This window comes from Anomalospiza imberbis, chromosome 5, assembly GCF_031753505.1.
Source record: "Anomalospiza imberbis isolate Cuckoo-Finch-1a 21T00152 chromosome 5, ASM3175350v1, whole genome shotgun sequence".
Lineage (NCBI taxonomy): Eukaryota > Metazoa > Chordata > Aves > Passeriformes > Viduidae > Anomalospiza > Anomalospiza imberbis.
This window is the reverse complement of record NC_089685.1, coordinates 65,250,612-65,266,103: the sequence shown is the minus strand read 5'-3', so window position 1 is coordinate 65,266,103 and position 15,492 is coordinate 65,250,612. Positions and strand designations below refer to the sequence as shown.

Here is a 15,492-nt window from a genome sequence, read left to right as displayed (position 1 = left end):
AAAATCCAAGTTTAATATATCTACCCCAAATCAAACCACTGAATTTATCATCACTTACGAATGCTTTATAATCGCATGACTGGAAGATGAGTTTCTCTGGATGATGTTGCCAATATTGTACAGGCGTTGATGCTGTGGCTTCATTTGGAGGTCGCAAAGTAATTGAAGGTTCTCCCCAGTCTCCTGTCTGAAAATCACAGTTGTTCAAGATGTAAGAGTATGTGCAGGAAAATTCACTATAAAGTAGCCCTCCACTGTTGTGCTCAATTAACAAGGATTTATTTTCTACACATAGAGCCATGTTACTAAAATAAGGGAACACAACTCCTACAACATTTTTCATGATTTAATTTATAATCCAAAGTCATCTACTGTAGTGTTTAATGAGGCTTTAATTAAATCTCTTTGGTTTGAGAATAAAATCATTAGGCACCGGAAATGTTCCTTAAAAATAAGTGTTTACAATACATATATGAGGATGAGAGCACTTGAAAAACTCATGAGATGCACAAAAATGCCTTTCACAAATTCTGCTATGTATTTTACAAGATTTTCTGCACAGCTAATATGCTTTCCATTCTCCGGCACATATAACCAATAACTAACTTTCCTAAATGGCTAAATAACAGAGACTTTGCTTTGATCTGAAGACTTATTATACATTCTTCAAACACATGAGGCATTCTTTAATCACTTTACGAATATTTACTTTGATCACCTTCTCTTGATGCCTCATTGTGGAGGAACTAACATTGCCCTTCCACATTCATCATTCTCATTGATATAAGAGATTGCCTTTCTGAGCTGACATCTCCTCTCTTTCCTCAAAGCCCTCAGAGAACACGGGTAGGAGTGTGGTTTGCTGCCAAATCCCTTCACAGAACTCTTTTCTTCCCTCCAAAAGAGCCAATGCAGACATCAGTGCAGGAATTTCCCCAGCCTGGCAGTGCTGGTCTGGGTCTCACTTGCCATTGTGTATTTTTGGTCCTGGCTCCATAGGACCTGAACTGACCTGTCCTTAGGGGCTCCTTCTACCTTGCAGGTCCATGCATCAGCTCACTTTAACTGAAAATGACCCATGCATGGACTTCTCTTCCTAAGCCCTATTCCGTCTGCCATCACTCTCACTTCTCTCCTACCCATTCTGGTCTGGACTGCCTCTCAAATCCGCTCTTCTCGCAACTCTGTCTTTTGCAATTGCACTTGTCCGTCCTGATCCTCCTTCTTCTCCTGCCCATTCTCTCTCAAACAATTTTACCCTTTCCTATATGATTATTTCAGTTTGGATTATGCTACTTCTTTCTTTACCTGCACTTATCTCTGTGTATTTTCTATGTATGTCATATTGTTAAAATATACGTGGAAACTAACATGGAATTGTCATCAGCATTTCACACAGAACATGGCTAGAAGTTTAGACTTTTATAGCAAAAAGAAGTTAAGCATCAAAAACACATGAAAAAAATCTTATCAAAGACATTCCAAATATTGCAATCTATCACATCTTACTAATTAAGTCAGGACAGAGTAAACAGAACAAGTACATCATTTTCATGTGTCACAAAATAACAAAATGACACGCATTTACACAGCTCTGCAATGAAAAGCAAGAGATAAATCTGGAAACATCAACATTACCCTGCCAATATGACAACTTCAAGCAAGAGAACATCATAAAACAAATCGACCCTAGTTAGTTACTGTTGGCACCATTAGCAAATCTACCAATTACACAGTACTGTAATTTCTGTTTTGCCTAGTTAAGTTGCCTATATGCCATGGATATGCCTTCAGCATCAGATTTTGAAAGGAAAGCAGCAGGAGCAATTGCTCCAATTTTTGGCAGTTTGTATCCACAAAAGTGAATCCTTCTGGCCGCTAATGCATAAAAACTTTCTATCTTATTTAATCTGAGGGGGAAATCTGATTTCTTTTCGAGGCAGCTCTTCTCATAAAATAAGACTTCCATCATATTACGAGGGGCAAGAATCTGCGTCCTTATTAGTGGAGTCTGTCTTTCACAACAAGAGAAGATGGATTGCACCTATCACAAATTCTCACAGTGTGCCCAGCTGCCTCTTATCAACTGTTCAAGGCCACAGATAACAGACCATATGATTTAGTTCTTCTTTTCCCCCTAATAAAAACATACTCCTGCATGTTCTGTGTAAGGAAGCAGAGCTCAGAAGGTACATCCTGGCCATTTAGCAAAAGGTTCCTATGTGGACAGGGAGTAAATTCAGAACAGAAAAGCTACAAAAGTACATCTTTTGACCACCGGTTTCTCTACCAAGGAAGCACAGGGATGGCCATGAGGCAGGACCAGAACTCCTACCAAACAAGTGAGCAGGGTACTGCTCCAAACCCTTCTGTTGCACTGCTCAGCAGGTGGCTTTCCTCACATGCAGAAAAGGGATCGCACTGGCAAATTAAGCAGGCTACATAAGGAGTAAAGTGAGTACATAATTTTACAGTTTGTTTCCCTTTTGCACATTAAGTATGAAAAACATAGAGAATTGCATTACTGTCTGTAAATAAAGGGCAGAAAAAGGGGAACAATGATTACCTCTTGTTTTGGCTCAATTTGATAAAGAAATGAGAAATAATCTTCAACCAGACTAATAAAACTTGTGTATGAGGCACTTAGAGTGGGACTGCGTGGAGACCATGCTTTTATCCATTGAATGCTCTATAAATAAAATCATCTTACTACCTACTCCTTTTAAATTAGACAAAACAGAATTGCCAAGACTGCCATATATATCTCTAGGATGTTCTACACATGCAGTAGAGTTGAGGTTAGGGGAATGCAGACATAAAGGATTTCTGCTGTTCCTGACAGACCACTGCCCCTGGAGGCCTTTCATGAACTTCCACGTGTCTTGTAGAGGGAGCAGCTACTAAGGAAAGTGCATAAAATTAAACACATAGATATAGGTTATTATGATGGATGGAGAAGATATTATACATGGTCAAAATTTTATTTTACAGCTGTATCACTGGTGTTTTTTAATATCCAGCAGACGTGGCTCCCGGTTTCCTTTCGTTTCTTACCAAACTCCTTAGACTTTTAAACAGTACTACTGTTAGTATTCACAACCTATTTAGACTGAGCTGTAACAGGGTAGTCTCCAAAGCCCAGATTCATGAAGGTGTTTAGAAGTGTAATCCCTATTACATATTCCCCATGCAATTTCCTTTCCTTTCCTTATTTTTTTTTTAGGGAAGAAACGCTTTTAAACAAGATTTAGAGAGCTAAATACATTCATAAATCTGTGCCTAAAAACCTCACCACGAGGAAAGGGACTTAGCTGACTGGCTCTAGTCAGGTACTGAAATTCTGAGATTTAAGATGTGATGATGACTGCTAACATCAGGTAAAATACAAAGTAGGACCATCTTTGACCTGGAGAGGACTTGAAACCACAAGGCTCAAGCCAGGGTGGAAAAATATTTATTACTAGCAGTCCTAAATCTGAGGAGCTCATGTGGAACAATTTATGGGTGATATATTGAGATCCAGGTCCTTCATAAGCACCTAATACACTTTTCAAGCAGTACAGAAACGTTAATAAATTGCTGTGCAAGACCAACTATAATGTTTGATTTAAGTTTTAAAAATAGATATGATAAGGATTTTCTGGTTTGAATATTTAATTTGCAATTATAAGAAATAATCAAACATTTAAGCTTATGTATTTTTTATGACACAATATACGGATGGAGGTATTTATCTCTCTGATGAAGTAGAAAGGCAAGAGATAATTTCTTCCTCATCTAAGTTTACAGCTCATCAGACAGCTGTGCAATTTATCAAATGGTTTTTTCTGTACTGCCTGCAGTTTAGTATTCCAACCTCCCTATGACTGTAACCAGCACCTTTCCTCTCTTTGGCCTCAGCTAACTTGAAAAAGAAGATTTTTTTGCTCTGCATTTTGCAGATAAAGAATTTATAATCAGAAAATGGTCTCAAGGCAGGTGCCAGAGTTGTAAGGATTCAATCTTTTTGCATTGACAACTTTTAATAGCCTTAGAGACCAATACCTTGTGCTCTTGCAGTGTTTCCTAACCCCAAAAATGGGCAGATAGGCACTTCTTAGTGCTCTAGAAAGGGCTGGATGCTTGATGTCAAGTGAGCTAGAGAAGCAGACTACAGCTATTATTTTCTCTACAATTTTTTCTACAATTGCTGCACATTTTCCTATCTCATCCATTCTCTGAGAAGTGTATTTGACTCATATTAAAGGCCCCTGGATGCAGAGATAGTTGCAGATAAGAAGTAACCTCAATAAATCTGCTATAAAAATCTAACACCTCCCTCGTCTTTTTATAAAAATGTCACGTTAAAAAGCCTCCATGCTAAAAGGAAGAAAAAGCCAAGAAGGCCTGGTTTTGAGTGGTTTGAATGTAGTTATTTTTAACAAGGACCACATCTTATAAGTTTTCACCTGTTAAGCCTCATGCCTGGTTATGGTAACGTGTATTAGTCACCATGACAACAACAAATTGGAGCACACATGGATACAACAGTTCTGGTGGAAAAAGTTATAATTCTTTTCCTGTAAAAATTTTAAATGTTCTGCAGATCAGTCAAATCCTCATCATTTGGTTGTGTTTTAATTCCTAGAGGAAGAGAATTTTTTTAGCTCCTAATATGTTTGGCTTTGAAATAATGGAAATAGGATCATGGTGTACTTCAGATTTAAAATACTTCTGATGCTCGATGGCCAAAATGACCCCTCTCTGGCAGAAACGTTCCAAGGAGGCATGACAGAATGAGGAGAAATCTACAGCTGCTCTCAAATACTCTGCTGAAAAACTGGCTGCTGTCCTTACCCCACTGCAGTATGGATCACCAGGTTTGTTCTCACGTGCACAGCACTCACGACTGCCACTGAAGTGACAAAACTCAGGGCACCATCAGCGTTACCTCCAACTCCCCCAAAGTGCCTCTGCAAAGACTGTGTGCAACCTCAGCTGGGCAAAGCCTACGGACCGACACAGAGAGGGCAGCACGACACACTGCGGGGGCGAAACTGTGCAAACCGAGCTGTTTACACGGTTTCCCGCTTTGGAAGAGGGAACGAACAGAAACACGAGGAACAGAATTCAAAGCTCCCCCTGGGCAAGACGGCTGCTGGCGGTGCCCCCGTCCTGCACGCACGCACACCACGGATCCAACACACGCTAACCACACGGCACAATACACGGATGCGCGCACACACGGTCCCCGCACAAGGCCGACAAGGTACGGACTGCTCTCGTCATCTCAGCGACATGACACCCGGAGATAACACCACGGCAACAGACTGTACATCCATAGAGTGACAACATAGCCATTCATCGCTGTATCTTACATTATGAACCTGATGAATCGATGAGAAAGGATATCCTGCATTCTGGTTGGTCCAGATCTCACAGACCGAAGACTGCTAATATAAACAGAAAACTGTATCTCATCTTGTAAATAGTAATGCACTGCAACTGCCAAAAGGCAAGAATAATTAGGAAAAGGCTTGCAATAATACTAAAGAAGGAAGCAAAACAGTTGTAAAAAGTAATTATTTTATTTATTTGCTGACAAAATATTTTTGGACTGACTGAAAAGAAACATAGCTTATTCAGAGACTTTAGAAGACCTTTCAGACTATGAGTACAAGAAAACAATTTTGTCAGAAGTGCTCATGATATAGAGAAAAAGTTACGCAAGCATAAATAGAAACTGCCTAGAGCAGAAGAAATATTGGTTACTTTCAGTCTTTGGTAAGGAAGAAGTTTGAAGTCAACATCCCAAGTAAGTTTTGAGACTTAAATCTCTCTCTGTTGGAGACATTCACAGGGAGAAAGGAAGGGAAAAATCTGGCAACACAATCAACAGGAAAAATACATTTTCTTTATAAAAATTACCAGAAATGAATGCATCGCAATTTAGTGAAACAGCTGCCCACCATCTCCTTTCAGCAACAGTTTCTTTGCATACTAAGATATAGATAATATTACCTTTGGTATTGGCCATGACCCCAATGCGTAAACGAAAGGCTTCAGCCTACCCTCTACATTATCATACAGAGAATCTGTAGTAGCAAAGCAAACATATTGCAGCATCTCTCGCAAAAGCAGCAGAACTAGGCAAGCACAGCATTCACCAGCATTTTTTATATATTTCCTTGTTTGGACAATCATCAATAAAGCATCTGTGGCACCTCAGCAAAAGCTAAGATAACATTTTACAGTAGCCAGGCAACTAAAACAAAGCATCAGACATAGGATCTGCCCACGCTATCTTCAGCAGGCAGCAACAAAAGGCAATAAACAGACATGAAAAATGCAACTGCAGAATCCAGAAGAGACAGCAATTAATATATCAGTAATTTAACAACATCAAGAACGTGCATTGCTGGTTTTTGTCAGCAGCAGCAGGAATTTAGCACTAATGCTCAAATCAATCCGAAGAAGTGCAAGTTTTCCTAAAATATGACTCTTGCTCTTACCTTTTGTGGCCTGCACCCTGGCTGATGACAGAACAAGTTACCACTTCTATATACTGTAAGCCTGGCATCCTCTGGACTGGCTACAGAGCGCTGCCAGACAGCCTGGTGGCTGTCTAATGTTGTTAATTGTCCCTTATTTCCTTCATTATCTGAAATGCATGAGCACACATTCCTTCCTCCAGCTTCAGTAATTTTAAAACTTTCACATATGTGGTTAATTCCACCTCCCTCATCTTGTTTTCGAAGTTCTTTGATTCTCTTTCCTGATATGCAGGGTCTACATTTTGATAGCATTAGCTAATTAAAACTTTGAATTTTTTTTCAGTCTTCTACCTCATCCCCTGCAACTTGCTACAAACTAGTCCTCCTCTATGTGATGAACACAGTCTCAGAGCAAGGCCAGCAGCAAAACACTGCTGCAGCTTCTTCTGCTGTGCTGTCCTTAGGACATTGCACTAGTGGTTACCAATGACCTTTTACTGTGTATGTCAAGAAAACTGACTTCTGGATGTTCTGGCCATACCCATTGCTGTGATGCCTACATCTGTTTGCCTGAGGTGGGGAAGATTCCTGAATAGGAATCCATGGCAGAAGATTGTGCCTCTGCTTTTCAAGAGAAGAGCACAGAGAAGGCATTTCCATGCTAGTGCAGCACGCCCAAACATCTGGTAATCAAGGTAGTCAAGAAAACCGACGGCACTGCTATTTATACACATTGAGGTACCGAAAGCAGGAAGGGATGCAGCAGGATTCTGCATGCTGGCAGATGTTTTATTTCTCCCCACCACTGGCAAGGGGTTGCCATGATGCTGCCACATCATCCAGCCACTTCTCAGCATCATGATATTCTTGAGACAAAAGTGTGTGCTTAAATCCTGCCCCTCTCGAGGACTTGCCTTTAGGGACTGGCATGGGGCCTCAGCCAGCTCAGTTCTTCAGCTGCCCTGGTGCTAACTCAGGGACAGGTAACCCTAAAGCAGTATGTGCCCAGGCTTCAAGTTGCTTCATTTAAAAAGAGGGCAGTGAATTAATCCTCTCTTACACATGTCAGTGGTACTCATCCTGCCCCTCCCTCTCCAGCCCATCTTTTCCCAAATGGAAGCACTCAAGTTTTGGGTGCAAGTCTCTGCTTCAAGAACTGCTCAAGTGAACTTCCGTCAACAAAAAGATTTACCTCCAGAATTACAGTTTTGAAGGATTTAGGCTTAAGTGAAACCATCTTTAAATATAATCAACAATAAATCAACCAGACCAGCGGAAACTGAGAATTTCCCACAACTCCACGAATGCCCAGTCAGAAGGGCAAAACTCATTCCTCAGTTTTGCTTTCATTAAGGTTTAAATGACTAAGGTACTGAAATGCAGTGCAGATGGAACATTGATTTTATGTATGGTAATGAATTCAAATTTAGACATCAACCTTTTCCTTGCACCATTGTAGAAATATTTAGCATTTACTATATACATAGTTTATATCTTCAAAGTACTTAAAATTTTTAATGAATTATGAAATACCCAGGAGAAGTACCTAAAGTTGCATGTCACTGTGGTGGAGAGGAAGGAACCAAGGCAAGGAAAAAGGTTAAGTGATTATCTGAGGCCAAAAAATAGGCAGTAGAAGGAAGAATGCAGATTAGGCTTCAAACACTCACAATTTTCAGCTCCCAAAACATATGCTCTCAAAAAAACTCTAAAGAATTCAATCTGTGCATAAACTTCCACCACAATAAACACAAATTCACTTGGGCACCCAATACACTGACACAGAGGTTCTGTGAAAGAGTGTAACGAAGAACATTTTCCTAAGTAATATGGTGAAGAAGAGCAAAACAATAGCATCATCTATTGTCTGATTAGTATCAAAGATGCCATTATCTTAATACTTCCCAAAAGATAAATGCTTATGAGTAATGTCACAGCAAGACTCTGCTATCATATCCTTTTTGTGGTGTCCCATGCATAAAAGGTTTCCCTGTCTAGTCACAGTGGAACACAACTCTGATAGGCAGGAAGGGTAAAGGAAGGGTGAAAAGAATTATCCAGGGAAAACGTTAGGCTTCCTCCTTATAGACTATAAGACTATAGACTTATAAGACTGATCATAGAAATAATATGCTTTTTAAGGAGGGGAAAGTGGCAGAAAAGAATACCTGGACAGCTCACACAGGAGCGGCAGGAGCCGGGTGGAAGGCAGTCCAGATGTATTCATTACAGCTCAACGACTTTCACTCAATGGCATGTTAGGAGATGTTAAAGATTTGCCTAAATTAGGAGTAATTATCCTAGAAAAATCACAGAATCACAGAACCAAAGAATGGCTAAAAGAGTATTTAAGATGGGAGAAAAGGAAGGTTCAGAAGGTTACAGCCAGCCTACCTGCAGGGACCAGTAAGTGACCAGAAATGTTTAAAAATCCAGTCACCACCCTGTGGTTCTCATGACCTTCTGACATCACTCCTGGCCATCTGAAATAAACACTCAGGAATAGATGTATGTATGTGTATATTTATATCTATGTATACATTATTGAGAATAACAAAGAAAAAGTGTAATATCGCCTGCCATGTGCTACCAAGACAGTTTCTATGTGCCAAGAAAAATTCAAGATATTCACAATGAGGTCCTTCAGTATGAATCACCTCAGATCAAATTTCCTTCCTGTATTGGAAAACTGGCCGATTATATCAGCAGCAGCAAGGAGTACAGCAAGACTTGGACACTGTGGGACTCCTGATGCAGCATGTTTTGAGAATAATTATTGGTATTTAAGCACAAATGGACTGAACATGTTGAGGCAATCTGCAGGGACCTGCTCCATGCTGTGGCTTGGAGGAGTGCCAGTGCTCTCTAAGGAGGATCCAGAAGTGAGGGACTCCTCAGAATGGGGTAAGAACTGAAAACAGGCTTGATGAACTACAGATCAGTCAGATGAAATTTAGTAGGATTACACAGAGAAATAAAATAGCAAATAAAGTGAAGCAAAGTGATTTAGCCTGGGGTAGGTAAAAAAAAAATCTGAAAGTTTCAATATACTTCAAATTAGATAGAGGCAGTCTTTCAAAAGAATAAGAATACAAATCACAGGATAATTCATGCTGCAAGGAAGCTCAGGAAAGCTCCACTCCACTCTAGCTCAAGGTAGGAGCAGCTGTGAGATGAGACCAGATTGCTCAAGGCTTCATCCTGTCAGGTTTTGAAAACCTCAAGGACAGAGATTGGACAGACTCTGTGAACAACCTGTCCCCCTGCTTGCCAGTCCAGATGGGGAGAAAGTTCCTTGTGGCATCCAAAGTCCCTCTTTCATACTAGTACCCAAAGCTACATCTTCTCCAGCCAGCTCTGGTTGTTCAGACTCTCCTCAGATGGCAACTGCTTCAGCTCCCAACCATCTCAGTGGCCTTTACTGAATTTCCTTCTCCCATATAAAAAACCTCAGGTATTTAATAAAAGTAGATGCTGCATCCCTGAATGTTCTCAAAGCTCTGGGGAGAGCTTGCCTTACTAGCAGAAATAACTGCAAATTCTCCTTCCAAAAAAAAAAAAAATCTTCAGAGATGAAGAGTGAAATTTGAAATTTGCATTTCTTTTAGAAAAGCAGAAACTTAAAATATCACTTTTTATTAGAAGAATTACACACTTTGCAGTGGCATATTTCTTCTGCTGCTCTTGAAAATACTTTACATGAAAATTTCCAGACAACAACGAGGCCCCTTGGGTTGGCTCTCTTGCAGGCAAGAAGTGGGTGACAGGTGTGAGCTCCTTCTCATTGACAATACCCCTTCTGCTGGTTCTGCCAGCTCCCAGTGTACCCCAGCCTCTTAGCCTTGCAGAGAGGATACAAATTTCTGGACAAACACTAATGAAGTTTATGAGACTATAGTTATCTACCTTTCTGCAAAAAAATACCCCCAAACAACAAAAATGTTCTTTCAAAAAAGCACCCCAAACTTAAGCACAGCCTTTTTCCAGCAGATCAAAAATGCAAATGTTAGGTATTAAAATTCAGTTTGCATATAATCTTTTAAATGTAGACCTTCTAGTTCACAAGACTGCGTGTGAAAAACAGTAAGTTAATAAAGAACATTTGTCCTTTTCTTGGTGTGGTATTTATGGCAGAAGTTTGGATCATTAATACTGAATATAGAAGCGCCTTCCTTAATTCCATTTGCTGAAGCAGCTTGTAGGTATGATCCACCTCACATGAATTCAGTTCTAATATATTAGCTTCTGTAACATTCTTGAAAAAATTCTCTCTCTATTCAGGCAGAAATTAAGAAGACTTCTTATAATGTCTTTATCACTTTACTTGTCCATTGCTCAGAGAAGCAATCTGGATAACCCCATCCATGGAAGTGTTCAAGGCCATGTTGGATGGGCTTTGAGAAACCTGCTCTACTTGGAGGTGTCCCTGCTCAGAACAGGGAGGTTGGAACTAGATGACCCAACTCAATGATGATTCTATGATTCTATGAAATACACAATTCTAATGGGATCTGTGGATGAAAATGAGCTGAAATTTACAGATCAAGATACAGCCATCTATGGTGTTTGCATCTATGTGAATTACAAATACAACTGCCAGAAATACATTTAGTTAAGCATTTTTCTTTTGATGTTAAATTGAAGGTTGTCATAGTTCCGTCATCTTTCCATATTAAAAATATAATGCACCTAAAACATGAACCTTAGAGAATTTTGTTTGGATTTGACTTTTTTTTTAGGTAGCTATTTATCCTCACAACTTAAGCTATTTTATGCTTATAAAAAAAGGAACTAAGTAGCCTATGAACTAACAAGAGAATGAATCTGGAACTAAGTAGCCTATGAACTAACAAGAGAATGAGTCTAGATGACCATATTTTTGTTTTTATTCCTTCATAAATCAACTAGTAAAGAATTCTGTTATTTCAAGAGTAAATTCAACCATTGATAAAAAAACCTTCTTCACTGCTTCTTAGATAATCTCATTTTACATACCAGTATTCTCTTGGGCATATTTTTCCTCATTCACAATAATATTTAAATCCTTCAAAAGCAGAGGAGATGGGAAAACAAACATCAAACAAGTAAATAAAAAATGACATGCTGTGGTTTAAAGTTACAATACTAAAGATGACTTCTTTATTTTAAGCTCCTTCAAACTTTCTATGTCATCTTACTCAATCTGCAACATCCCTGTATGTCAGTTTTCCTAGCTGGAAAATGGAAAGTATGATTTTAAATTACAGCCCCACAGTGCACTGGAAATACAAATGCATTAATATCTGTGAAGTATTTGGAAGACGTTGCTGAGTTGAAAGTATTATTTCAGAAATAAGCAAAATTATTTCACAATTTTAATATAAACCTGCCTTTGCTAATTCTGTTTTTTGTTTTTATGACATTTCTCCTCTTCTGTAGGTAAAGAATCTGTTGTACTAAAACCATTTAAATGTCCCCTGCATATCAATCCTAACCCAGCAACAAATTATTGTATCTTACAAAATAACATTAAAAGGCAGAATCTCAACAATCAGGACAGATTTACTTCATACTTACTGTGCAGTCATTACAATGACCTTACATTTAAGCCATCTTGCATTTTAGGAAAAAAAAAATTAATTAAAAAAAAAATTAAAAAAGAAAGAGTCCTCAACCCATGTGACTGAAGCACCCAGAAAGGCTTTCAAAATTAAGCCTGAATTCAGCAACTCTGGGAAAGAACTTCTCCTGTCAGCCTTTGTGAATAAGTTTTTCAAAGTTTTTCATCCCTCTCAGATCCTAAAAGATCTCTTCCTTCCATGACAGCTCTCTGGGGTGCCCCCATAGGAGCCATGACTAGGTTTATCCTACTAGAACGCTTACTCTGACTCGCTACCACTTTGTCCTGCCAGAGGCAGACGCAGGCTGGAGCTGCTCCCAGAGCCCCAGAGAGGCTCCTGCCCACTGCCCCCCAACAGGACAGACCTCTCCCAGCTTGGGTTGTGCCGCAGGTTCAGGGCGTGTGACAGCATCAGGGGACACCTGCCCCAGCTCTCATTCTGCAAGGGGTGCCATGGGCAGAGGTGCTTCCTGCACCTCCCTGCATGCATGCCATGGGAAAGATGTTTTTGGCCCTCACTCCTGGCTCAGGGCAGGGTGCAGGGCTCACAGCACCACGGCAAGAGGTCTTATGGACCAGGGTGGCTAAAAGCACCATATGCCACTGGCTGGTGCAACAAATAGCCACCACCTCGGGGCTGGCAGTCTGGGATATGCTTGCAGCTAGTACCTAAAGCTTCTCTCCCACCTGGAGAATTGCAAATCTGTTTTAACTCATGAATTTAATGAACTTGCCTATTATTATTTTCAACCTCCAAAGTTCTTCCCTGCACCTATTTCAGGCGTGAATGAAGAGCCCAATCCCTTCACTGGGACTCCTCCTCCTATTGATTTTGGTTCTAATGTACTCAAGCTTTGCCTGCATGAATTCAGTTCTATTTTAAAGGTTTAGGCAATCTTAAGAACAACCTCAGCTATTTTAAACTATGTTAATTTGATCAAACTAACCTACAGTTTGCAGGCTTAAAATTCAACATCCACAGCTAATGATGACTCAGACTACTCATTTTTTCCTAGATTTTTTTTCTCCTTTTTTTTGGAAAACACAGCATCTCACAACCTTCTGTATTACCATTTTGGCAGTTATGATTTATACAACCAGACATCACAGACTTTTGGAGCTGGATGATCAACTGGGGGGTTGGATGACCAAACCTATTCAGTTGGGGAATCTAAATTGGTTAGACTCATTGTTTATATTACAACTTTCCCTTTAGGTCACAAATAGTCTGCTAGGGAACTGTAAATGAAGGTACATGCTGGCCTTGAGACAAAACCACCCACATTAAGTAAATTTAAATCAGTGCTTCCTCCAGGAAACAAAGAGTTGTATTACTTACAAGCAGATTTGATTATGGTTTAGAGAACTGTTTAAATACATCTAGCACATCAAAGGAAAAAAGATTTAAGCTGCTGTCCTCATTGTTTAAGAAATATTGGTTGATTGCTGCAAAGATCAACATGATTGATGACTCCCTGTAACAGTTCACTAAAAACATAGGCCATAGTAAAGATGGAAATATCCAGTTTCATCAAAATATCTTCAGATTTTATATTTTAAATTAAGGATAAGATAGTTTTATTCTAACATTTTTAAAATAAAATCAAGTTAATGAAAGCAACACAATAAATAAGTTCACAATACCATGTTGGCTTCTCTCTTCAAGGCCATAAAAACACCCACTAATCTCATCATCCAGAGCATAGCTAAAACTCCCAAAACACCACAGCATCCAAGATGTCTTTATGCACATTTGTGAACTACAGCATCCAGTAAACATGCAGATTCATACAGCAGCATGCAATCAGCTTAGCAAAGAAAGGGTTAAGACAAAAGAACATTCTCAAAGCAATTCAAATAATCCCTCTAGATCATTCTGTATGTGAGAAGTATTGTAGCTGGGAAGCTGGACTGGTATCAGTTCAGAAGTTGCTGCTGATCTGACAAGAGTCAAATCAACCAGCAAACTGCAAGGAGAAAGTTGCTAGATAAAATAAAAACCCCAAAAACCCCACAACACACAGAGCAGAAGTTTCATGTTAAGAATCAGTTGGATCACCTTTACTTTGCAGAAAAAATTATTTTACTTTTAATTTCAAAGAGGTTTTTGGGGAAAAGACTGAAGGAAATATAGTTCATTTTGGCAGAGCACACATTGCTCAAAATAAATTTAAGAATCTATTTTTGGGCTAGAATGGTTGAAGAAATCCCTGATTAGCCTCTTAATGGGGTAAATCCAATTTATTGAGAATGATCACCAGAGGGAGTCATTGACTTTCCCATTAAAGTCAAAGGGAATTTTACATACATCAGGAATGCAGAATTTGGGGGCAGAGCTGAAAAAGACTTCAAACAGATTGGAGTTCAGGGAACAACACAAACCACAATTTTATGGATTTAATCTGAATCTATTTTCCTCTCTGGAGTCCCAAATGATGACAGCTATATTCAGTGGTTAAAATTAGAAACAAGGCACTGAAGTCATCCATTCAGTGGGTACACACCCACAACAACAACAGAAAAAAAAAACAACAAAAAAATCCAAAAACCACAAAAAAACCCAACCCCCAAAACCAATCATCCACTCACCCACCCAACCAACCAAAACTCCATCAACCAAAAAAAAAAAAAAAAATCCTTTAAGCACTTAATTGGTTGCATGGGAGTTTGGAGTGGTGTATGTCATAGCTGCTCAGTTTTCTCTTTGGACATGTAACATATCAGTCCTTCTGGAAATGCAGTATTCAACAGCACAAAGAAAATCTCCAGGTGTCATTTATTAGAGTATGTCATATCTCTTGGGAATATCAGTAAAAGAAAGGAGTGAAATGGAGTCAGAAAGAATTGTTAGCATAGGGGTGTTTTTTTGTTTTGTTTTATTTTTTGTCTTCACTGCTAGTGAGTAAAAGAGGTAGTAAGTATGGGGATTTGTGAACAAAGCAATAAAATGTATTAATTAGACAAACCAGTGTATTCAGCCACAAGCAAGTGTGCATTTCATGCTCAAACACCTACATTTCATGATCTTCAATAAGTATTTTCATGTTAAGAACCTGTCTTTTCTTTGCTGGACTTCAGCTCAACCTTATTCGAGCCACAAAAGCCCAGCAGACTTTGGTTTGAAAACAAGCTTATTCACTCAGCAACTTTCTCCTTAATTCTGTACAAGAAACTTTTATCACAGAAAATTAGATTAAAAAAGGGCAAGGCAACAGCCCCACCCAACCAAATGCAATTTCACTTCCCTAGAAATGTCCTCTGAACAAATGGAATTAAATTTGTTTCTGTGTTCCCAGGTAATGGCAGCACCTTGTTCTGCTTGTTTTTATTTAATTACTTCTTGTTCATGTAATTAGCTGACAGACTGCAGCCTTTTGTTCATTATAATACAGTTATTTGCATAGCTGTTTCCATTTTGAG

The 15,492-nt window shown here is 39.2% G+C and overlaps 1 protein-coding gene across 13 annotated transcripts in view; it reads right to left on the bottom strand.

The window, feature by feature from the left end:
- Positions 1-15,492, bottom strand: part of ANKS1B (ankyrin repeat and sterile alpha motif domain containing 1B) — a 401,048-nt gene that overhangs the window by 27,822 nt on the left and 357,734 nt on the right. For 8 of the 13 annotated variants that reach the window (XM_068191650.1, XM_068191653.1, XM_068191651.1 and 5 more), the window contains 2 exons: positions 5,358-5,432; positions 59-187 (listed from right to left, as the gene is read on the bottom strand). In XM_068191650.1, the coding sequence (XP_068047751.1) occupies positions 59-187; positions 5,358-5,432 (204 nt within the window). The remainder of the gene's footprint in view (positions 1-58; positions 188-5,357; positions 5,433-15,492) is intronic. The other 5 variants (XM_068191661.1, XM_068191652.1, XM_068191655.1 and 2 more) reach the window with 2 other exon arrangements.